This window comes from Mustela lutreola, chromosome 10, assembly GCF_030435805.1.
Source record: "Mustela lutreola isolate mMusLut2 chromosome 10, mMusLut2.pri, whole genome shotgun sequence".
Lineage (NCBI taxonomy): Eukaryota > Metazoa > Chordata > Mammalia > Carnivora > Mustelidae > Mustela > Mustela lutreola.
Genome location: NC_081299.1, coordinates 253,356 through 276,897, shown reverse-complemented (window position 1 = coordinate 276,897; position 23,542 = coordinate 253,356). Strand labels below are relative to the sequence as shown.

The 23,542-nt window shown below is 59.0% G+C and overlaps 1 protein-coding gene across 24 annotated transcripts; it reads left to right on the top strand.

Annotated features, from left to right (window-relative positions):
- The first annotated feature begins 684 nt into the window (after window positions 1-684).
- Window positions 685-23,474, top strand: C10H1orf159 (chromosome 10 C1orf159 homolog). Of its 24 annotated transcripts, none has more exons than XR_009345554.1 (11): window positions 685-863; window positions 12,219-12,253; window positions 12,377-12,456; window positions 14,851-14,926; window positions 17,493-17,654; window positions 17,951-18,016; window positions 19,048-19,166; window positions 19,507-19,641; window positions 20,815-20,840; window positions 20,937-20,967; window positions 22,300-22,380. XR_009345554.1 is itself a non-coding variant. In XM_059138201.1 (11 exons), the coding sequence occupies exons 2-11, from the start codon at window positions 12,229-12,231 to the stop codon at window positions 23,453-23,455; spliced, it is 1,350 nt and encodes a 449-aa protein (XP_058994184.1). In that variant the 5' UTR covers window positions 685-863; window positions 12,219-12,228; the 3' UTR covers window positions 23,456-23,474. The 24 variants fall into 24 exon arrangements, 17 of the variants coding, with proteins under 17 accessions (XP_058994184.1, XP_058994185.1, XP_058994183.1 ...); XR_009345550.1 differs by having other exon boundaries at window positions 19,009-19,166; XR_009345552.1 differs by lacking the exon at window positions 22,300-22,380 and adding an exon at window positions 21,618-21,692 and having other exon boundaries at window positions 19,009-19,166.
- Window positions 23,475-23,542: the final 68 nt, after the last annotated feature.

Sequence of the window (23,542 nt, the reverse complement as noted above, 5' to 3'; positions counted from 1 at the left end):
TGTGGGCCAGGCCCCGCGATACCCTACTTCGTGCTGACCGCGCCGGATCGGGAGGGCGGCCCGGGGTCTCCGCCGCGGCCGAGCCGGTCCGCAGGGGAGCGACAGAGGTTCCCTCCCCGGGCTCCGCACCGAGAGCGGCACCAACGGGAACCTTTCGGAGGCCGGGTCCCTCCGCGGCTCCTCGCCGGGACCCAGCGCCGGCCTCTTGCCGCCAGCCCGGACACAGGGCTCCGAGAGGCCGCGGCGGGGACGCCCCGGGCCTGAGGCGGGAAGCGCAGATTCCGCCCCCCGCTCCTCGGGGCACACGTTCTCGCCTCCCGGAGGAGCTTTTGCTTTGCCTTGGCCGGGCCTTGTCCGGTCACCTAAGCTAGTCGCGGGCGGGAGGTCACACGGGCGCTCGCCGCGGCCGCCGCCGCCGCCGCCGCCCCGCACGGATCCGGGCTGGCGCGGCGCAGAGGCAGCACCGCAGGGGCAGCACCGCAGCGGCTGCGCAGCCACGCGCTGGTTCGCGTCCTCGCGTCTCCTAGCAACGCCAAAGATGGCGGGCGCGCATGGACTCCTGGGGAGTGTAGTTCTTCTCCTTCCCGGCTCGGTCCGGGGCCCGGCCATTAGGACCCGGGCGCCCTAGCCTACACTTCCTAGGTTGCTCCGCGCGCCTCCCATGGCCTCGCGAGAGCTCTGGGCCGGAACCCATCCGGGGAGAGGGAGTTCTCGCGGGGACTGCCGGGAGCTGTAGTTTGAAGCTGGGAGTCGCGAGGCCTGGTACCGGGGTGGAGGCGGCAGAAAGACTACAAATCCCAGGGAGCGCGGCGCGACCGCCCGGAGGGCGGGGGGTACGAAAGAGGAACGCGAAGGGCGCCGGGGTGAGTGAGGGGCCGGGGGCGGGAGCGCGGACGGCGGGGCCCGGGGGCGGGCCGGGGGCGGGCGGGGGGCGGACCGGGGGCGGGAGCAGGGGAAGGGTCGCAGGGGGGCGGCCTGGGGGGCGCGGGCGCCGGGGCCGGGCGGTCTCGGAGGCGGCGCGGGGCGCGGAGCCGGGACAAAGGCCCGCGGGGACCCGGCCCCCCTCGGGCTCCCGAACGTCCCGCAGGTGCAGTCCGCTAAGGGAGCTCGTCGGTGGCCGGACTTAGGCCCCCCCCACGTCCCCGAAGTCGGGGAGCCCCAGGAGGCCGCGCCCTCGGGAGCGAGCCCAGGCGGCCGAGGGAGGCCCCGGGTGCCCGGGAAGCCGTCGCCAGGCGGGCGCTCTCCCCGGTAGCCCGGCTCTTGCCGGCCAGTGGCCGAAGCCGCCCGGCTCGCGTCGGACGGGGGCGTTCGAGGGGTGCGCTGGCGCCGCGGCGCTCGGAGGAGGTGGCCCGAGTGCGTGTGGAGACCGGGGCTTCGGACACGCGGCCTCTCGGGCGCTCGCAGCTGCTCCCCCGAACTGGTTCTGAGCCGCTTCGTCGGCGAGACTCGAAGCTGCCTCACTTGGCCCCGTCGGGGTGGTTTGCTCTGCGGAGGGGCGGCCTGGGCTGCGGAACGGCCCGCCCCGATGGCTCCCACTCGCACTCCCACTCCCGGGGAAGCGCCGCCGGACAGGAGTCTCTGGTCAGCCAGAATCTCAATGGCCGCATTGTTTTTAGAAATTCTAGCGAAGTAAAATCTGAATTATCCGGAAAGTTGGTTTTCCTAGCACGTGCGCACCCCGACCCCCGCCCTGGCATGTTCCTCTGCAAAGCAGAGCTAACGGATGTCTTGGTGGGTGATCCCGAGTGGACTGGTCCGCAGGCAGCACCCAGGACCCCAGAGGCACCTCCCAACCCTTCCCTTCCTCTCGTATCCAAGGTGAGCCGCGACTGGTCATGTAGCTCATCGGAGGAGGGACTGTGGTCACCGACGCCCCAAGGCCAGGATGCGGGAGTGGTTTTCCAGCATGCAAACCCCCACCCCCCCAGCGCCGGCCCAGCTCGGGGGCTGCAGACCCCTCTCGGGTGTGTGGAGCCCACGTCATGCTGGGCACTGGGTGCCCACATGCCATTCCTGGCGTCTGCCATGCATGTCAGCTGACTGGAATGTTCCCTTACGTCCAGGGAGGTCGCTGGCAGTGTTCACTTTCTTTTTTTTATTTTAAGATTTTATTTATTTACTTGACAGATGGCACAGAGGCCCGCAGAGAGAGAGGAGGAAGCAGGCTCCCCGCTGAGCCTAGAGCCCGATGCGGGGCTCGATCCCAGGATCATGACCTGAGCCGAAGGCAGAGGCTCAACCCACTGAGCGTTTACTTTCTATCACAGCATGGGATGGGATGTTTATTTTTTTATTTTTATTTTTAAAAATATTTAATTTATTTATTTGACAGACCAATGACAAGCAGGCAGAGAGGCAGGCAGAGAGAGGGGGGAAGCAGGCTCCCCGCTGAGCAGAGAGTGGGATGCAGGGCTCGATCCCAGGACCCTGGGACCACCACCCGAGCTGAAGGCAGATGCTTTTTTTTTTTTTTTTTTAAAGATTTTATTTATTTATTTGACAGAGAGAAATCACAAGTAGGCAGAGAGAGAGAGAGAGGGAAGCAGGCTCCCTGCTGAGCAGAGAGCCCGATGCGGGACTCGATCCCAGGACCCTGAGATCATGACCTGAGCCGAAGGCAGTGGCTTAACCCACTGAGCCACCCAGGTGCCCCTGAAGGCAGATGCTTAACGACTGAGCCACCCAGGCGCCCCGAGAGGGGATGTTTAGATCGAGCAGCCAAGTTCTTTCTTTTTCCTGAGAGTCAGACTCCACGCTTGCTTCCTCTGCTTGCCGAGAGAATAACCAGCAGTAAGTTCTCTGATGGGGGAAGGTCCGGTGGGCCGGCCTCATGCCCCCAACAGTGCACGAGACCCAGAGCTGAGGACCCCCCCCCCCCCGCCGTCCCCTACTCTGCCATCCAGCCACGGCTGCCAAAGGCGGGGGTCGGAGCTGCGGAGAATACTTCTGTGGTCACTCAGGCGGGGCTCCTGGCTGGAGAGCTGGTGTTCGAGGTGGTCCGGTCAGCACCATCCCTTGTTTGCTGACCACACGCAGCCCGCCCACTTCACCCAATGGGCCACGTGTTCAGAACTGCAGGGACCTGGAGGCTCTGTGTCTTCACTCAGACTAATCCTTGTAAGGAAAAGTGAGCTGCGAGACAATTTTTGTACAATTTAAATTCTCACCAATTCTTTCATTACCACGTAGACACGTTTTTACCCAATTCTCTAACGTTCGGGCTCCAATCCGATTTTTGAAATGAATGGCGTCTCTTCAGTTAGTTATTGAGGAGACGCCCGCACAGGGAGACACGTAGGCCCAGTTTGCCCAGTTTTAACAGCTGCATCCAGCCGTGTCACCTGCACACCTGTCGAGACAGAAGACGTTTCTGTCATCCGTGACGGGTCCCTCGTGGGTGGGCTGAGGGGTCGTGTCCCCCGGATCCATGCTTGGAGCCTCCCAGAGCTTTGGTGTTTGGAGGCAGCTTTGGGAGGTGGTGGTGGTTAGACGAAGTCGTGCGGGTCGCCGCGTGGTGGGATTAGTGCCTTCATGAGAAGAGGGAGAAATCTGCTCGCAGGCCCAGGGGAGGGCGGGGGACACAGCCCGCAGGCCCCACCCGCACCGGGAAGGGCCCGCGCCAGCTGCGGGGTCTCTGGACCCCCCCTCCCCCCGCACCTGGGCCTCAGCAACAGGGTGTTGCTGGGTTGGCGCACCTGGGACGCGCCCGGGTGCCCTTATCAGTCCTGTGAGGCAGTTGGTGGGGTTTCTGGGCTTGGCTTGTGTGACTAAGGGGTCCTTGTACACATTCTCTATGGTGTGTTTTTCTTTCTCTAGGGAAAATCCCTGCGTGGGACCCTGCCCAAAGGGCCTGCTCAACAGAGTGTCCTGGGGGCCTTAATCTGCGTTTCCTAGAGCTCAGTGGGGCTGAGCACTTTTCCACCCGCTTGTCACCATTTGTATCTCTTTTCTGAAACGTCCGATCAAGGCTTTTGTCCTTTTTAAAAAATTATCAAGTTGTAAAAGCGCTTTTTTATCTTCCAGGTAACAGCTTGTCGGATCATACTGCAAATACGATCTCCCGGTCTTTGACTTGCTTATTCATTTCATTAGTGGCTTATTTTACAAATACACTTAAAAATCTTGGGAGAAGTTCTAGATTGGCAGAAAAGTGGCGGGACGGCCAGTTTTCTCTCCTATCCGCATTTAGGGCAGCGCAGAGCCTTTGTGGAAGCTGAGAAACAGCAGTGCTAGGACTCTGTTGTCTACACTGCCGACTTGAGATTTCACTCAGTTCCTTGGTGTCCCGGTCTAGGGCCTGCAGCGCGTTGGGTGGCCCATTACCTTCGTCCTTTCTGGGATGGGCTGGTGTCTTGGACTCTCTTGTGTTCTCATGACGGTGACAGGTTTGAGGAGGGCTGCACAGGGGTTGGGTCGAATGTCCCTCATTCTGGGTTTGTCTGTGTGTTTCGCAGTGGGTAGAGGGGGGTCGTGGGTTTGGGAGAGAACACCCTGGCGGTGAGGTGGCCCTTGTCCAGGTTGTCGGAGGGTGGCTGGCGTCTGGCGGACAGCCTGGGGGACGCTGGCCCGGCCACCTGGTCCGGGTGCTGCCTGCCGGGTGTCTGGTCCCCTCCCGTCTTCTCTGGCGGCCGCCCAGTGAGGCAGTCGCCCTGCCCGGGGTGGGAATGAGCCGAGACGCCCGCGGTGGGGTGGCGGCAGGGAGGACTTCAGGAAGGAGGCTTTCTCCGGCCCCTCTCCTTACGCCGGCCGGGCTCCGGGGTGTTGGTCGTGTGCTGCGGGGACGCTCCCGTGCTGGTTTCCGGCGCACGTCGTTCCGGAGGGGGCCGTGGGCGCGCCTTCTCGGTTGGTCCCGGGGGTCTTCCCTCCCGGCTGGCGCTGCCGCATGCTCCAGGTTCGTCGCGCCTGCCCCAGCCCCAGAGTCCGCTCTCCAAGGGGCCCGGTTTCGTTTACTGGAGGACGGTGTGTAGGAGCCAGGATCTGGGCCCCGGGGTCCCTGCCGGAGGGCCTCCCGGCGGGCGGGGCTGTGCTGGGTGTGTGTCTGTGACCGGAGCCCGCAACATGCTTGCCTGCGACCTTCCCGTCCGAACCCGCGACCTTCCCGTCCAAACCTGCGACCTTCCTGTCCGAACCGAACCCGGCTCCCATCCTAGCCTTCCAGTTCCTTCCTTGCCTTCTGTCTTTCTTTCTACCTGGGGGCGGGGGCGGCAGAGGGAGAGAGAGAATCCCAAGTAGGCTCTGTACCCCACACAGGGCTCGGTCCCAGGACCGAGGTCACGACCTGAGCCGACATCTGGAGTCATCTGCTGAACCAGCTGCGCCAACAAGGCACCCCCTGACCCCCACCATCCATTTTCCTCTCTGTGCAGCCCAGCCCGGCCTCCGTGTGCACGGGAAGCCGTTTCAGAATCGTTCCCCCGCATTCCATCCCCACAAGAAACGAGTTTACTGACTAGAGGACAGTGTTCGCGTGTGGTCCTCTTCACCTCCAGCCTCCCGGGCAGACGTCGCGGTCCAGACGTGCCGAGGTCAGCGCCTGGTGCCCGTCGCCTTCCGCAGGTTGATGCCCCAGACTTCTGACAGTGGACGTCAGTGACCACAGTCCGTGTTCCGCCATCAGATCCCTGACGTGCTGTTTAATTTTTTTTGTATACATTAAACTTTATTCTCTGTGACATATGCTTGTATAGGTCTTGAAAAACGCATAGTCTTGTATCACCATAATGGCGTATTTTTTTTTTATAATGGTGTATTTTGATGAGAAGTTTTTGATACTGATAAAGTTTAATTTATGGCGTGGTTTTCTTTTTCAGTTCATGCTTTCAGTGTCCTTTCTAAAAGTCTTTGCCTAAGCAAGTCACCAAGATGGTCTCCTGTTTTTTCTTCTAGAAGCTTTGTAGATTTTTGTGTGCGTGTGTTTAGCTTCACGATCCATCTCTAATGTTCTCATCTGATCTGAGTGTGCTCTAGTTTTTATTCCCTGTGAGTAGCCCATTGTCTGGCACCATCTGTTGCAAAACTATTTTTCTCCATTGAATTACTTTGGCATCTTGTCAAAAATCATCTGTGTTGTTTCTGGATTCTCTGATTTGTTACATCGATCTGCTTGTACTTTAATCAATCCAACTGTCTTGTGACTTTGTGAGTCTTCAGGTGAGGTCATGTAAATCCTCTATCTTTTTAAAAACTGCTTTGGTGGGGCACATGGGTGGCTCAGTCGTTAAGTGGCTGCCTTCGGCTTGGGTCATCATTCCAGAGTCCTGGGATCGAGCCCCGCCTCAGGCTCTCTGCTCAGCGGGAAGCCTGCTTCTCCCTCTCCCTCTGCCCCTGCTTGTGTTCCCGCTCTCGCTGTGTGTCTCTGTCAAATAAATTACAAATCTTTGAAAAACCAAAACAAAAAAGAGCTGCTTTGGCTCCTCTAGGTTCTAAGCATTTTTAAATTTTATTTATTTATTTTTTTAAAAAGATTTTTATTTATTTATTTATTTGACAGAGAGAAATCACAAGTAGATGGAGAGGCAGGCAGAGAGTGAGAGAGGGAAGCAGGCTCCCCGCTGAGCAGAGAGCCCGATGCGGGACCCGATCCCAGGACCCTGAGATCATGACCTGAGCCGAAGGCAGCGGCTTAACCCACTGAGCCACCCAGGTGCCCCTAAGCATTTTCTTGTAAATTTTAGTATTGGCTTGTGAAAAAAAAAGAATCAGCTTGTAAATTCCTCAAAATAAAAGGCTTCTGTAATTTTGATTGGTACTAGGTTAAATATAAGATATGTAGGGACAGCTTACATCTTAATAATATTGAATTCTCTAACCCACTGACATGGATTAATGGTTATTTTCATTACATATAAATGGCGCATGTAATATACGCCGTAATGGCATGTCCTTCCCCTGTTTGATGTTGAATTTCAGCAGTGTTTTCTAGTTCTCAGTATCTAGGTCTTATATCTTAAATTTATCCGCGGGAACTAGCAGTTTGTTTTTGCACACCGTTGTGAATATTTAGGTTTCATTTTCCAATTAGTTGCTGGTACGTAGAAATAACAGTTGATTTGTATATTGACTTTACATTCTTGGAACATTGCTAAGTTCACTCATCAATTACACTAGCTTTTTCCTGTAAATTTGTTAGGGTTCTCCATGTGAATAGTTGTTCCATCTGCACCGAGACAGCGTGTTGGTTTTCTGTCCTTGCTGCGTTGGCAGCAACATTGAAGACAGGTGCTAAGATTAGATATGCATGATGTCTTCAGTCTTCAGGGGGAAATGTCCTGTATTTCATTGTTAGTATGATGTTAGCTACAGGTTTTTTATAGATGTCTTTTATCAGGTTTGGTGTATTTCCTTCTAGTTTTAGTTTGCTGAGAGGTTTTTTGTTTTTTGTTTTGCTGAGGGTTTTTTTTTTTTTTTTTCAAAGATTTTATTTATTTATTTGACAGAGAGAAATTACAAGTACACTGAGAGGCAGGCAGAGAGAGAGAGAAGGAAGCAGGCTCCCTGCCGAGCAGAGAGCCCGATGTGGGACTCGATCCCAGGACCCTGAGATCATGACCTGAGCCGAAGGCAGCGGCTTAACCCACTGAGCCACCCAGGCGCCCTTGCTGAGGGTTTTTAACATTAACTTTCTTCAGAGGAGTTTAATCAAGTCTAGTCTCAACATAACGTTGGCCGTGCACTGGGTCCCATCCAGAGTGACTGATCCTCGAGCAGCCGCAGCAAGAGGAGTCGCTCGAAGGGACAGGACAATCAGTAGATGCTAATTACGTTGTGACCCAGCTGCTGGATGATCACACCGACACTTCCCCCCCAATTTTTACTTACAGTCTAGTTGGTTAGCACAGTACTGGTTTCAGGAGTAGAATCTGGCGGGTCCTCACTTGCACAGAACACCCAGTGCTCACCGCGGTGCCCTCCCGAGTGCCCCTCCCCCACCTAGCCCATCACCCACCTCCCTTCATCGGGCCTCGGTTCGTTCTGTCTCTCAGAGTCTCTTACGGTGTGTTTCCCTCGGTTTCCCGCTCTCCCATATGATTCCGCGTTTTGTTTCTTGAGTTCACGCGAGTGAAATAATTTGGTATTCGTCTTCTCCCCGACTGACTTACTGTGCTCCGTGGAGCACGATCAGCTCCGTGTCCCTGCAGACGGCAAGATTCCCTTGTCTTCGGTGGCCGAGTCCTGTCCTGTCGAACACACACCACATCTGCTCTGTCGTTCATCAGTCGCGTTTGGGCGCTGCTCACAGACTGTCTGCTGTTCGCAACGCTACTAGAAATATCGGTGCCTGTGGCCTTCGGATCTGCATTTGTGTATCTGTGAGTGAAGAGTCGTGCAGTTGCTGGGTCATAGGGCGATTCTGTTTTTAACTCTTGATTTATTTATTTATTCACGGGGTGAGGGGCAGAGGGAGAAAGAGAATCTCAAGCAGACACCACCACCCCCCAACCCCACTCCGAACCTGAAGCCCAACACGGGGGCTTGAGCCCAGGACCCTGAGATCATGACCCGAGCTGAAGGCAGAGGCGTAACCCACTGAGCCACCAGGTGTCCCTATTTCTAACTTTTTCAGGACCCTCCACACTGTTTCCCAGAGTGGCTGCGCCAGCTTGGGCTCCCACCAACAATGCATGTGGCTCCCCTTTCTCCACAGCCTCGCCAAGGCCTGTTGTTTCTTGTGTTGTTGATTTCGGCCATTCTTGACTGGTGTAAGGGGGCATCTCACTGTGGTTTTGATTTGTATTTCCCTGATGATGAGTGATGTTGAGCATCTTTTCTTGTGTCTTTAATCGTCTGGATGTCTTCTTTGGAAAAATGTGTATTCATGTCTTCTGCCCATTTCTTTTTCTTTTCTTTTTTTTTAAAGATTTTATTTATTTATTTGACAGAGAGCGAGATCACAAGGAGACAGAAAGGCAGGCAGAGAGGGAGGGGGAAGCAGGCTCCCCGCCGAGCACAGAGCCCGATGCGGGGCTCCATCCCAGGACCCTGAGATCACAACCCGAGCTGAAGGCAGAGGCTCAACCCACTGAGCCACTCAGGAGCCCCTTCTGCCCATTTCTTAACTGGATTATTTGTTTTGGGGATGTTGAGCTTGATAAGTTCCTTATAGATTTTGGACAAACACTTTATTTTTTAAAGATTATGTATTTACTTACTTGACAGGGAGAGAGCAGCAGCAGAGGGAGAAGCACTCTCCCACCAAGCGGGGAGCCCAGCTGGGGCTCAATTCCAGGGCCCTGGGATCATGACCTGCGCCAGAGGCAGATGCTTAACAGCTGAGCCACCCAGGCGCCCCTCAAACAAACACTTTAAAGCAGGTTTAATAACTATATTCAGTGAGGTAAAGGATACACTCATCTTGAACAAAAATATAGGAAATCTCTGTAAGGAAATAGGATATGTACACACACACACACACACACACACACACCTTTAATGAGCCAGATGGAAATTTAAGAACTGAAAAATAGAGCGTCTGAAATGAAAACTTTACTGAATGGTCATAGCAGAATGGGAGTGACAGGAAATGGTTGGTGACGTCAGAGATCGCTGGAAATCATCTCGTCTGAAGGAAAAAGGGGGCTTGATGAGGGTAAGTGTCTAGCCCATGGGTAGCTACAGAAGGAGAGACGCACAGTGGGGCAGAAGACCTACGTTAAGGAACATGACTAAAACCTTTCCAGACGTGGTGAAAGACATCCAGGAGAAATAGAATAAAGTCACACTTAGACACATCATTTTCAGATTATTGAAAACTTAAGATTAACTTTGAAAATCTTGACAGCAGAGAAAAGCAACAGATCACGTACAGTATAGCATTGTAAAGACTGAATCAGGGGCCACAGAGGCAGGAGGTGAGTGGCACCGCACCTAAAATATTAGAAGAATTCTGTACCCTCCAAGAGTGAATGCTAAATAGAAGTATTTTCGGAGAAAGGGCAACTGATGAAATTTGTTGCTGTCAAGCGTGTACTGCTAAAAATGCTGAAGAAGTTTTTGTAGCCTGAAGGTCAGCAGCAGAGAGAAACTCGGATCTCATGAATGAGGGCGGGCATCAGGCACAGTAAATGTTTGGGGGAACGTGTTTTCTTTTAAGTGTGTGCGTCTTAAAAAATTCAGACATTTCTCGTGTATGGAATGTATGCCGATGTAGCAGGCAGGACAGTTGTGGCCCCGAGAGCGGTGAAGGGCATGAGAGCCTGTGGGGTTTCAAGGCTTCTGCGCTTAGAGGCAGCCGTGCCGCACTGTCCGTCGGTGGGGGAGAGGGTGCATGGGGCAGGCCCTAGAGCAGCAGCTCTAAAAGTACGCAAAGGAGCACAACCAAAGAGCCGGAAGATACGCCGAAGGGAGTTCTCGAAGTTCTCCCCGTGGGAGACGGGGCAGCAGCTTCGAAAGGTAAAACAACACTTGCCTTGACGCCGCCGTTCTAGTCCTGAGTATCTCCCAAGAGAAATGAAGACAATGTCCGCACAGAGACACATACAGAATTGTCCACAGAGCTTCCCTCATGGCCTCTGCAGTCCAGAAACAGCCCCGGCGTCCGTCAGCAGGTGGGGGGCGAAGGCCACGCTGTCACGGTCACCAGAGTCACCGCTCAGCCGTGAGGGGAGCGACTCTGAAGACGACTGGCTCGGTGCCGGGCGCAGAAGCGGGCACGCCGTGTGGCTCGTTGGCGTCGGTTCGAGACCGCGCAAGCTGGTCTGCAGGGGTGGAGGCCGGCCCGTGGATGCGTGAAGCCAGGTTGGAGGGCGGGGCAGCAGAGGGGCTCGGGCTCCCCACGCAGTGGCAGGGACATTCCGCACCATGTGTCTGAGCTCCCGGTGGTGTGCTTTAGATGGCCGTGGCCGGCTTGGGGCAGTTTACACCCAGGAACATCGACTAACTGGCAGATGAAATGACCTCAGGGTCCTGGGATCCAGCCTCAGGTTGGGCTCCGAGCTCAGCAGGGAGTCTCCCCACCTCCCTCAGCCCCTCCCCACTGCTTGTGCTCATACTCTCTCCCTCTCTCTCCCTCCGCCTCAAATAAAATCTTTAAAAAAATAAATCTTGGACTTATGATTTCCTGAATTGAAAGGGTGTTTTATGACTTAGTATGACCCTGGAGATGCCTCTTACCACAGAGTGAACTGAAGGGTCCATGACTGTTAGGGTTTCCACGAGGCAGGGAGAGCTGGTCTCTGCGGAGCACACGTGAAACAGACAAAAAGGAAGAGATTTGATCCCAGCCTGGGGTGAGGGTCTGTGCGTCTGTGACGTCCGCAGTTGTTGCCCGGGAGAAGGGAAGGTGCATTCTGAATGGGAAGGCGTGAGGAGCCGCCGGGGAGGGGCTCTTAGCAAGGCCTGATAAGTCGCTCCTGCTTCTGCAGGGCTAGGACAGAACCGCGGCCCCTGCCCCAATATGGAGGTCATGCATGTGTCACCTTCCTCATGCCCAGAATCCTGGGGCCCGCAGTGCAAGGAGGCTGTCGGACACCTGTGGCGCAGGGGCTCTTGCCCAGGGCCCCCCAGGCTGGAACTCCCCCGCCGCCTGGTCCTGCGGGCCCTGAGGCCAATGAGGGAGGGGCTTCTCGCTCCCTGGCCCACCGTGTGTTCCTTGCTGACCCACTTGCTGCCGTGGAAGCTTCGTCTCCAGGAACCTAAACGGGTGCCCTGAGTCACAGCTCTTTTTGTCGAGTAAGAAGTCTTTTTAGAGGTGGCTTTCATATGTCCAAATCTTAGCCGGCTGTGTCGCTGAGGGATTAGGATTACGGTCACGGTGTTGCAGGCCAGCAGGCATTTGTCGAAAACTTCATTTACCGCAGGGTCTGTGCAGATTAGTTTTCTCTGGCCGCATTAGGAATGTGACCGCTTCAGTCCCAGACCACACAGGCTGCGGGGCTGGAGTTGGCTGGTGTCACGAGACGCGCCTGGAGTGCGTGGGCTCATCTGCGCTCCCTCGGCCTCACTCCGGAGCCGTCCTCAGTCGCGGCTCCAGACGGCGCTTCCATCACCCAAGATGACATCGCGCCTGCCGTTTCCAGGACAAGGGCAGGGCGAGCAGTAGCAAATGATGAGGCCGAGGCGCCCCGATGGGCCTGTGTTGGCCCCGGGGCTGTCTCATGGCCGAGGCGCTCTGCCTCTTGGTGAGATGCTTGAATGGGCGTTTCCCTAGGACAGAGCGAGATGACAGGTGGACAAGTCCTCCGAGCTCCGGCGTAGAACGCCCGTCTGCTTCGTCCTTTTAGGAGGCAGTGAATGGCTGAGAGCTTTGGACCAAGGAGTGAGTCCATCCAGATCCAGAGGGGGTGAGGACAGCGCCTGCAGCCCTCAGCTCTGGGGCCTCCTTCCAGTAAGTCGGACGAGCCTACCAACAACGGGCCTCACCGTCTACCGTGATTCGCAGGCCTAGGACCAGGGGTCTGCGGCTTCTTCGTGATCCCGCCCCGCCTCTGGATGTCTGCAGCTCCCATCTCGGAGGGCCAGGTAAGGGTCCTGCTTCTTGGCCCCCGCCTGGTGCCCCGGGAGGAGGCACCCGCATCTGCACGGTGCCCCTGTCCGCACAGTGCCCCCGTCTCTTGCAGACCCGGTGTTCTGGAACATGGCACTCCAGCGTGCCGTTCTCCTGGCGGGCCTCCTGGTGGAAGTTGCCAGCAAATCCTCGGAAAGTGCGGTAGGTGTCCCGTCACCCAGGGGCGTGAGTGCCGGGAAGTGACGTTGGAGTCCTTTCTGGAGGCAGTGCGCCCTGCACCCAGAGGGGCCTCACCCTTCAACCTTTGGGGGTCACTGTTGTCCTGGCTCTGGGGACAGTTGACTGTGGCCACTCTCGGGGTCAGAGAAGCCCATGCCTCCTGGAGAGCAGCAAACACATGTTCCCCACCTGCTGCCCACTCTGTTCTGCTCCAGAACCTTCTTGTTCTCTTTGTCAAATGGACCCTGTTGCTGGAGCTGGAAAAGGGCCCCTGGCACTGAATGCAGCCTGCAAGCTGCCTGTCCAGCTCGGGGTTGGGGGAGACTGTGTGCTCTGGGCAAGTGGCAGCATCAGGCAAGGTCTGCCCAGGCCTCTTGCGGCCAGGTGTCCTTGCTCTCCTGGGCCGGTGACACGGGTATGCTACGCCCGGCCGCGGCCGCGTCCACCCAGCCACACATCATCCAGGCCTTCCAGAGGATGGGGACTTCCAGCCACTCTGCCTCTGCCAGGGGTGGGGCAGTAGGATGGCCAGAGTGTCCCTCGTGGGCTTGACCTCAGCCATGAACTGGCCTCGGACCTCTCCTGTGGTGGTGTGGATACTCCACACCATTCCTTAGACACCCCTCACTGCTCCCTGTGTTCGTCGTAAGAAACAAAAGTTCAGCTGTGATAGATACACACTGAGCCAAGCTTCTACCGGGAACCCCTCAAGTCTGGTTCTGTAAACGCCAGAGCTTGACACATCTGTTCCCCACTTGGAGCCTCCTTGGTACACGCAGCAGGCGTGAGTTCCTGCCCCACAGGCTGCCCTGGTCTGAGCACTTCCTCTTTGGGGACCCCCCTGGGAACCCCTGCTGGAGGGCAGCTCCAGGGGGCTGAGAATAGGACGACCAGGACCTGTGGGGTGACTCCTTTCTGAGCAGCAAAGGGCAGACTTGCCTTACCAGGGAGGCCATAGGTACATGGGTTTATCTTCATATTTTATTACAGTCTAGAAAAACATATGTTTCCTTTTCCTGAGAAGGAGCCCACATGTGGAGCTGGAGTGTGGGGTTTAGCACCTCTAATTGTTTAATTTTCAAAGCCGCCATCTGGCAAGTGGTGGGGAACGCGCAGGCACACCTTGTTCTGTCGCACTTTGCAGACGGTACGCGACGGTACGCTTTTTACAGACGGAGGGTCTGGGGCCGTCTGCTGTTGCGCACCCTGTGGGTGCCCTGTTTCTGCTGCAGGTGCTCACAGCAGGGGGCACAGCAGGGCTCACAGCAGGGGGCACAGCATGCCTCGTGCCGTGCCGCGTGTGTGGAACCCTTGCAGCGGTTCAGGCTTCTTCATGACTGTCCTGTTGTTAGGGTGACCTGTGATCAGTGATTATGACCTGCTGAAATCTCGGTGAGGGTCAGCATTTTGTAGCGATGAAGTATTTTAAGTTAAGCCGTGTACCTTGTGTTCTAGACACAATGCAGTTGCGGCACTTCAGAGACTACAGTGTAGTATAAATGTAACTTAATACACTAGAAAACAAAAAACTCACTTGATTCACTTTATTGTTTTCTGGAACGGAATCCACAGTGTCACAGAGATTTGCCTATAAATAATGTTTTGGGTTGAAGTGCCCCAGCTTCTACCCACTTGTGGTCCATGGGGCTGAGTGGCGGTAGCTGTGCCCCAGACCCCAGAGACCTGCCTGCAGGAAGGGCCATAGTCCCCAGCACGTCCTAGGCGAGGCCTGAGTGGTCAGCCAGGCAGACAGTGGAGGACACTGCCTGCATAGACCAGAGCATACCCACAGTCCAGGCAGTATCCTTAGGACTACTCCCTGCCCCACCAGGCTGCCCCCAGCCCGGGGCTCTGGTCGGCCTCACTGAGTGGGCCCGCAAGGGACCCCCTTCCTGGCTTCTGGGAATCTGATGCTTAGGAACATGCTTGTTTATTCCGTCGTCAGACACTCACTGGGGACCTGAAGTCCTGTCCCAGGAAGTGTCCATGTGGAGTGGCTACGTGTGCTCCCCTCGCTCTGGCTAACAAGGGATGGTCACCCAATTCAGAATTTAGAAGAGGCCAGAGCTGTGGGCACTGGACCCGGCTCATGCGGTAACCTCTCTGGGTGCCGTTTTCAGCCTGGCCTACTTGTCTGCCCCGAGCCCCCAGCCGTGGGGGCTGGGAGCTCACCGCCCTCTCCCCTCTAGGGCCAGCAACCTGAGTGTTGTGTGGACGTGCCGGATGTCAACTCCACCTGTGGGGGCACAAACCTGTGTGGTCCAGGTAAGCTGCTTTGCACCAGCCGACCTTGACTGGCCTCGGTGACAAGGCCAATGCTCGCGCGAATGCTGTGGAGGTCCCCTTGGCTGGTGTGAGCAGGCGGGCACACAGTCCCCTCAGGAAGGACCCTGGAGGTGCCCGGGATGTAGGCAAAGGGCCAGGAGCGTGGGCAGAAGCAGCGGGAAAGTGACAGGACCCCCGCCGAGCCTCCTTCCCGGCTGGCTCTTGGTCTCTGGTGGGGAGTGTGTTTCCTCCTATGGCATGGGCGACCTCCACGTGGGGTCTCTGTCTCCTGCTCCTCGGGGAAAGGAAGGGAGGCCAGGGCCCCTCTTGCTCCTCCTTCTCTTAAGTGTCTTCAGCTGGAAATATTTCTTGTGTGCAAGAGGCATATTGTGGTTTCCCTCAGTCCCCCACTGGAAACTTTATTCTCAGAACGTTTCACATAAAAAGCCAAGCTGGGGCGCCTGGGTGGCTCAGTTGTTAAGCATCTGCTTTCGGCTCAGGTCATGATCCCAGGGTCCTGGGATGGAGCCCTGCATCGGGCTCTCTGCTCGGCGGGAGGCCTGCTTCTCCCTCTCCTACCCCCCCTGCTTGTGTTCCTTCTCTCGCTGTCACTCTCTGTCAAATAAATAAAATCTTTAAAAAAACCTGAAAAAGCCAAACTGCCGAGAGAGTTGGATTGAAGTTTGGAAGTTGTGAGATAAGCGACCGGCAAAGGGGGAGAAAAGGTGTCGATGGAACCAGAAGAAAAGCCCGGGTGTGAGCCCACCGTCCCGCGCCTCGCCAGAGGGGCCTCTCGTCCCGCCGGCGGTCAGGAACCCGCGGGCAGGCGGCCTCCCCGAGCAAAGCCAGCAGTCGGGTGTTGAGTAAGAGGCATTTCTAGGGAAACAAAAGAAAAATGGTGGTGTTGGAGCCAACTTGAAGTCTAGTGTTCCTGCAGGGCAGTTGGCTAAGTGTGCGCTAGACGTTGGCGTCGAGGCCGATCGGGGAGCGAGGACGCAGAGGCAGGGTCTGACGAGTTCGGGCTCACACCCAGTGTCCCCGCGGAGGCCGTGGGGCTGCACGTGGACTTTCTCGGGCCCGCAGGGGAGGCACTGAGGGGATTTCTCCGGAGTGCGCGTCCTCACGTCCGGCCGCAGCCTGCAGGCGCTGGGAAGAGGGCACTTTCAGTTCGCACTGATGCCGCGTCAGGAGGGCGGGAGGAAAGGGAAGTGGCCGTTTGGAGAGTCGTGGACGGTCACAGCGAGACGTGGGTTTGCTCGCGAGTGAGGCTGGCCTCCCCCGCGCGGCCGCGTACGCGCAGCCAGGACGGCGACTGGCCACTTGGGCGCTCCGAGTCCGCCTCGCTGGGCCTCTCCACAGGGGGTCCTAGATTGGACGCCCGAGGCCGGGAAGCCAAGCCAAGGACTGGCCATCAGACCTCACCTGCAATACCTCTGGATTCTGGCGAATTCCTCTCTTCTCAAGGTCCCGATAGCCTCAGTTTCCTGGACTTGCCTGGAGGTGACCTGGTTCACCTGTGAGGCTGAAAAGCCAGTAAGCCCGGAATTAGTAGTTTTTCAAAGGGGCTTCTTGGCTTCATAACGAGCTCCTTAGTCTTTCTGGTCACCGGTGCTGGCTCTCTAGCTGTCCCTTGTCCCTGCACACAACAGCCCAGCCCAGGGCCTCTAGGAGGTCGGCAGCCCTGGGCAGCTTTGCCCAGTTACCACCCCCGCACCTCACCGTTCCCAGGTCTCTGGTGCCCACAGCACCACAGGCCCTGCTGTGGTCAGTCTTCGGCCCTGCCATCCACTGGTGTCCCTGCAGAAAAGCCTTCATCTCACAGTGACACACTGTGTGTGGATTAAACATCAGTAAAATTCACCATGAAGGATGTGTGGCCTGTAGGTTGTCTTTGGATGCTGCCGCAGGCGCAGCTCTAGGATCCAGGTCCAGCTCAGTGCCCGCACCCACTGCTGATCGAGCTTGTGTCTGCCCAGCCACTGGGCTCAGTGTGGGAGATGTGAAGGAAAAATCAAGGCGTAAGACACAATTCCTGCCCTTAAGGGGTGCCCTGACTGGTCAGCAAAACGGATGGTCTGCATACCGCTGGCCAGTGGGAGCCGGGCTGCTCCCAGCGCCAGGGGAGGCTGAGCTGCTTGTGGTGGCATCTGTCTGGGACCTCCCCAGGGATGGGGGCAACAGAGGGGCAAGGGTCACACCTGGACTGGAGACAGCACCACCGAGGGGTGTGGGCCTGGTCCCCTACGGCACCTGTAGAGGCAGGGGAGGGCCCAGCGGCCGGGCTGCCGCAGCCCTCTCCAGACCACAAGGCCGTGCACAGCACCTGTCTTGGGTTTCGGGCCGTCCGGGTATTTTACAAGACGTGCGGGGGAAAGGAGCCCACGGGAGCCCCGGGGACGAGAGCGCTCTGCGGCTCCTGTCCGGCACGTCCTTCTCGGAAACAATGTGCCATTCCACCCAGACTTCCGGAACGCGCTAGTGAGCATTCTTGAAGGAAATCTGTTTCACAATCTCAGACTGTGGACAACCCCCACAGGCAGGGCCTGACGCACTGTCGCTTTCACAGGCTGCTACAGGCACCAGAACGAGGACGGCAGTGTCCGCTGCGTCCGCTGCGGGAACGGCACCCATGGCTCTGAGTGCAGTGGCCGCCCCGTGGCTCCCCCCACCGGGCCCACCTGGCCTACTTCCCACCGAGGGGCTGCGTCTCCAAGTTCTGGAGCAACAGGTGGGACTGGCCCTTCCTGTCCCTGCAGCCACAGGTGGCCCGCTTTCCCTGGACCACCGTCCATTGAGGAGACCCCCCCCACCCGGTCCCCTCTCTCCCCAAGTCCTCTTGTCCGTGCAGGACAGCCGTGGGGTGAGGGCTGCTCTGTCCCCACGGCCTCCTCCCTCTCTGGTTTCCGGCCCATGATTCCCCACTGCGCGGTGTCTCTGGCTCCCGGGAATCTTCAGCAGTGTCCCCGTGCGTGGTCTGGACCTGCCCCGGGGACCAGCTGCACTGATGGCTCTGCTCCCCCACAGTCGCTGGCTGGGGCGCCCAGTTCCCGGTGAACCTGAGCACAGGGACGCCCGGGCAGCCAAATCTCGGTAAGTCTCTGGCTTACCCGGGGAGGGCAGGGCCTCTGCCCAGGTCCTGGTGGAGGAGGGGGTCACCATCTGCTATTCCCAGTGCACGTGACCACTTACGCTGGCCTCAGCAGGGCCACCACCACGGCCAAGATCATACTGCAGCCCAGGCAGGAGATCTATGGACAGGGGACCCGCCTGACCACAGAGCAAGGCTGGTGGAGTCGGCAGCCCTCGGGGCTGGCGTCACTGGGCACAGGCAGGAGGCCCTCACACATGCCCCTGAGCAAGTCTAGTGAGTGGAAACCCTGAGCTGCGCACCTCACCCTTTGCCCCAGGCCCGGCCCCCCCAGCACCCCAGTCCGTGGGAGCTTAGGACGCTCAGTTGTCTGGAGATGGGAGGGCGCCCTGAGGCCCCCTCCCCCCATCCCCTGAGGCTCCCCTGAGGGTATCGGGCTCAGACTGCAAACACCGCATGCCGGGCAAGAGCGCCCACCACAGCCTGGGCCTCATGGGGAGGACACAGTGCCCACCTCCTGCTCGCTCTGTCCTCAGCTCGCATCCCGGCCTGTCTGATGTGTGGCCCACCAGCCGCGGAGGCTTGGCCGTGTTGCAGGGGCCACAGCAGTCAGGGAGCAGGTGACCAGGTCGTAATGGGGTCTGTGTGTCCCCCAGTCACGGCGCCTTCAGCGGAGGGCATGCATGTTGGACCTGGACTGAGGGCTCCGGCTTTCTGCACAGGTTTCAGGACCAGACGCAAGTGGCCTTGCGCTGACCTAGACCACCAAGGCCACCTCCAGGGCAGCCGAGTTTTAGGGTGGGGTCGGCGCAGATGGCCCCGACCTTCAGTAACACCGTGCTGGGTCTGGCAGTAGGGGCACCAGTGGAGGAAGGCTGCCAAGTCTGGTTCCAGAGCCCGGTTCCAGGGCAGCAAATTCGAGGCAGGACTCACCCCCCCTAGGCTTCAACATAGCAGTGGCCGCACCTCATGCCTATGTCTCAGGGCCGGAAAGCTGCCTCTCCACAGGTATCTAAGAGCACTTGCCCCGCAGTTACCATCCAGAGCCCCCAGCTGTGGGCCCACCAGCCCATCCTGACCCCGTGTTGTGAAGAGGGGCAGGCATCATGGCACCAGGAAGGCCATCTAGGGACAAGGAACGAGCTGCAAGAGGCAAGAGTGTAGTGGGAGCCCCTGCCTGTGAGTGGAAGGCCTTGACCTGGCGTGCCGGGGATGTGGGGCCCCGTGGTCTGTGCCGAGGGAGATGGGGACCCCAGGGCCTGGCACCCTAACCCCTCAGCACCCCATCTCCCTGTGACAAGCCTGAGGCCTAGGGAGCCTGAGCCCCTCAGACCCCACAGCCAGGCGTCTGGGCCTGCAAGGGACCCGAGTCCCTGGGTGTGGAACCTGTGAGGGCACAGGCGTGTTCTGGGAACGGGGGTCTGGGGAGGCCCTCTGAGGCCCACCCAGGCTTGCCCAGGCTTGCCCAGGCAGCCACTCACTTTGCTCGCAGGGAGCCCTCAGGTGGCGGCCTCCCTCTTCCTGGGGACACTGTTCTTCAGCTCCGGCCTCATCCTGTCTGTGGCCGGCTTCTTCTACCTGAAGCGCACCAGTAAACTCCCCAAGGTGTTCTACAGAAGAGGCAAAGGTACGCAGGACGGTGCCAGAAGGATGCTGGGCAGCGCGCGCCCCCTGTGGGTCCCGGGGCCTGCCTAGGGGGCACAGAGAAGCGGGGGCTGGGGCCGGGGTGCCAGACCCGCTGTCCAGCCGGAGACTCCTCACAAAATAGGAAGGGACCAGCTTGTTCCGTGGTCCTTGTGTCTGAGTAAGAGGGGTGGCCTGGCTTAGGGAGGCTCCTGTGTGGACCCCGTGCACTCTCGGCGAAGGTGTTGGCGTGACTGCACTGGGGGCCGTCACGGCGAGGCTGCTGAGCGGGCTGAGGCAGGCGACGTCTTGGGGCTACCTGCCCGCTGCTTCCCCAGCCAGCCCACCCCGGGAGTGGGGGACCTTGGGGTTCTTGCCACCCTAGCTGGCTCTGGGCATGGATGCCGGACCTGCCTCCCTCTGGAAGAGGTGGGCGTCACTCCTGATGTGCCCTCGGGGTGCCAGGCAGGTGGTCCGGCCTCCAGCGTGGACTCTTCCATAGACAGTGCTAGTGGGTGAGAAGCCAGAGCCTCCTCGTCTGGCCTCTGGGAGACCCCGTACGCCCACCCAGTACTGGGTGTCCCCTGGGACCTTATAGCGCCCTGGGCCTGACCCAGGCCGGTCGGGACGGGTCCTCCTGGGTCAGCCCAGGGCGGCTGCTGCAGGGGAGTGGCCATGGGGGTCCTGGTGTGTCAGCGTGGTGGCTGCGGTCGACCCGCTTGGGGCCTCTGCTACTGAACACCCCCAGAGCTGGGCTTGGTCGGCCTAGGCGGCCACCAAGAGCACAGGGACGCACAGCAACCTCCCCAGTGGAGGGGAGAGGAGGGCCCTGCGGGGGTCTCTGCAGCACGGCCCCTGCCTTGGGCCTCCGCTGGGGCTGAAGGCATCCTCGTGCCTGTGTTCCTGGTGGTGCCGGAGACCAGCAGCAGTGTGCCTTCTGAGGGCCGGCTGGTCACTCTGCCACGGGGCCCGGAAGGTCGGCTCTCCCTGGGGTGCTTGGGGGTCCCCACCCCAAGAGCAGATGGGCAGTGTGGCTGGACAGCCCTGGGTCCTGCCGGGCGCTCGTGCGGAGGAGGGACTTGGGCCGAGCCTGGAGTGGGGAAAGAGCCTCTGCAGGTCCCATGGGCCCCCCCGGCATGGGACCCCGGCCCCAGGTGACCCCCGTGTTTGCCTGCAGCCCCTGCCCTGCAGCCTGGCGAAGCTGTAAGTAACCTGGAAGGACGGGCCGAGCGCCCCGTGTCGCGGGCCCCGGGCTGGGGGCCGGCCGCTCTTCTCACTCTGCCTTTTCTCCTTTGCAAGGCCGCCATGATCCCTCCGTCGCACCCCTCAGGTATGTCAGCCCTCATGGCAGGGGGGAAACTTCCAAGTTCTCCTGCCCTTGGGGTCGGCCACTCTCCAGGGACGCTGCAGGGCTGGGTTCTACGGGCGCCTGGCCCTGCAGCTCTCAGGACACGGGCCGGGTCCCCCCCAGCCAACCACAGCTGTCCTACCTTTCCCTTAGATTCCTTTTGATTCCTGACATTTTTATTCCTGACATATTGAGTCTGTTGGGAGAGAATGAGAACCCCCAGCACAGGGTCTGAGGCCACCCCGCAGCCTGCGCGTGGCCCTCACCAAGTTCCAGCTCTGCCTGGGCGGTCCCTCCAGAGTGGCTGGTACTTCAGATGACTGGGTCAGACGTGCCCCACCTCAGATGGTTCCAGGAGTAGACGCACCTGTCAGACCTGTTCCAGACGGCCCCGTGAGCACAGAGAGGTTAGGGGACTGGCCCATGGTCGCCAGCTACAGGCCATGGAGCAAGAGTCTCCTGGCCTCCACGGTCTGTGCTGTTGCTGCTGTGCGCAAGTCTAGAGTGGGGACAGGGGAGGATGTCCCTCTTCTTTGGGGACAAGGCTAGATCTGCTCTGTTCTAGAGAATACTTGTCTCTGATTTCTCTAAGACAGTACCATCTAGAAGCATCTCGAATTTCCCTGGGTCAGTCCCCCAGGGCCCCCGTAACGAGGATCACAGGCCCGGGCTTGAAGCGACAGAAACGTCCTCTCTCTCAGTCCAGGAGGCCAGAAGGCAGAAGCCCAGGTGGGGGCTGGGGGCACTCCCTCCCGAGTCTCCAGGGGAGGGAACCTCCCGCCTCTTGCGGCCCCGAGTGGCTCTAGGCGTCCCTGGGCTGGTGACCACTTGGCCCTGTCCTCACGGGGCTTCTCGCGGTCTCCTCTCTCTGCTCCCTCACGGGAGGACGCTGGTCGCTGGATTTAGGGCCCCCCCAGATAATCCAGGAGGATCTCATCTCAAGATCCTTAATCAATCTTCAAGTAAGGTCGCACCTGCAGCTTCTGGGGCTTTGGACATGGCTTCATTTGGGGGCCACCCTGCGTAACTCACGGGACGCATTGCCTCTGTGTCTTGTGAGCGCAAGGCCCTCAAGCCCAAGCCTCAGGCCGAGGTGCTTGGGTGCAGGTCACTGGTGTCTGCGATGAGTGAGGCCTTCATCAGACGCTTTTCGAAGCAGCAGCAACTCCGCTCACGGCCTGGGGCTCAGTGGGACCTCCTCCCCTCGACGGCTCCGCACTCCGCCCCTAGGAGCTCTAGGGAGGGCCAGTACCCGGGCCCATCCTTCCTGTCCCGGCCCCACTCTGACCCTGCCTGTCTCTGACCCTGTTTCAGTGCGGAAGCCGCGTTATGTCAGGCGCGAGCGGCCCTTGGACGGGGACCCAGGCTCCACGGCCGTCTCCTCGGTGGAGGCCCGGGTCAGCAATGTCTGACCCGGGGACCCACCCACAGCTCTGCACACCGCCTTGGAGAGAAGCCGGCACCCGAAGGGCAGGTGCTGCCTGGCGAGGCCTCGGGACAGGTCTGGACACAGCCCCTGACTCAGCGTGGCTGCCTACTGGCCGCAGATGCGGCCACAAGTGCTTCCCCCCCCCCCCCCCCCGGCTGCTCTGTGAAATGGCCTGGGAGCCTCGTCCTTGAGGCGGGCTCGGCGGTCTGGGTCCCTCCGGAGAGACCGCTCCCAGCGGCCAAAGCCTGTGAGGCCTGCTGGGCTGCTCCATGCCTGGGAAAGCTGGGGGCTCGGCCCTTTGGCCTTCCCAAGCCCACCATGGGCAGACATCCCCGCACCACCAGGCCGGTTGGCCTCCTGGCAACCCCTCTGGGTTGGTGTCCAGGCATGGGGAGGTGTGATTTGAGCACTGGCCCCTCCAAGGCTGAGGCGCCCACTGGGCTGTCCTGTAGCCAAGGCCCCACCCCCCCGACCCCCAAGCCCAAGACCACCACACGCTTCTGGGAGCTGCAGAGGCGAGGGTCCTGGTTTCTTACTGGCTTGTGTCGGTTTTGAGCAGAAAAGGCAGAGAGACTGCTTTCCTCCTCTGTCTGCGGCCCATGATCCGCTCTCCGTGCTGGGCCCAGGAACGGGCTCTGGCCTGAGCTGCTGGAGATCAAGGCCATGTCCACCCAGGGTGACATTCACCTGTGACTTCTGCCTAGGTAGCCTGGTCTCAAAGGACCTATGGAGGGCCGTGCTGGCCAGTGGTCCTGCCCCAACTGCCCCAGGCCTGGAGACGCATTTCTGGCCCCGGCTGGTTACACACAGACAGGGTCCCCAAGAGAAAGGAGCGTTTGTGGCCATCTCTCACACACTGGGCTCAGCACTGATCTTGCCACGTCCTCATTCGGGACTGATCTCTGTCCTTCGGCGCCTGGGCCTGCGCGCTCAGCTCCTGTGTCCCTTCCGCACCGTGACGCCTGTCCCAAGCGTTTCCTTGAACCACTGGTCCAGCGGCTGAGAGGGCGCACCAGCTTCCAGTCAGAGTCAATAAACTAATCAGGGCTTTCTTCCCCCATCCTCCCTGCTCCCGAGTTCCTCTGCTCAGCAGGCAGGAAGCCCCCACCTGCCCTACCGTGGGGGCGC

Coding starts and splice junctions, on each gene's coding strand:
- C10H1orf159 (XM_059138192.1), top strand. CDS start 12,229: ATGGCTGAGAGCTTTGGACCAAGGA. Junction 14,927..17,492: donor CACAAACCTGTGTGGTCCAG/GTAAGCTGCTTT, acceptor TCGCTTTCACAG/GCTGCTACAGGCACCAGAAC. Junction 19,642..20,814: donor GTTCTACAGAAGAGGCAAAG/GTACGCAGGACG, acceptor GTTTGCCTGCAG/CCCCTGCCCTGCAGCCTGGC.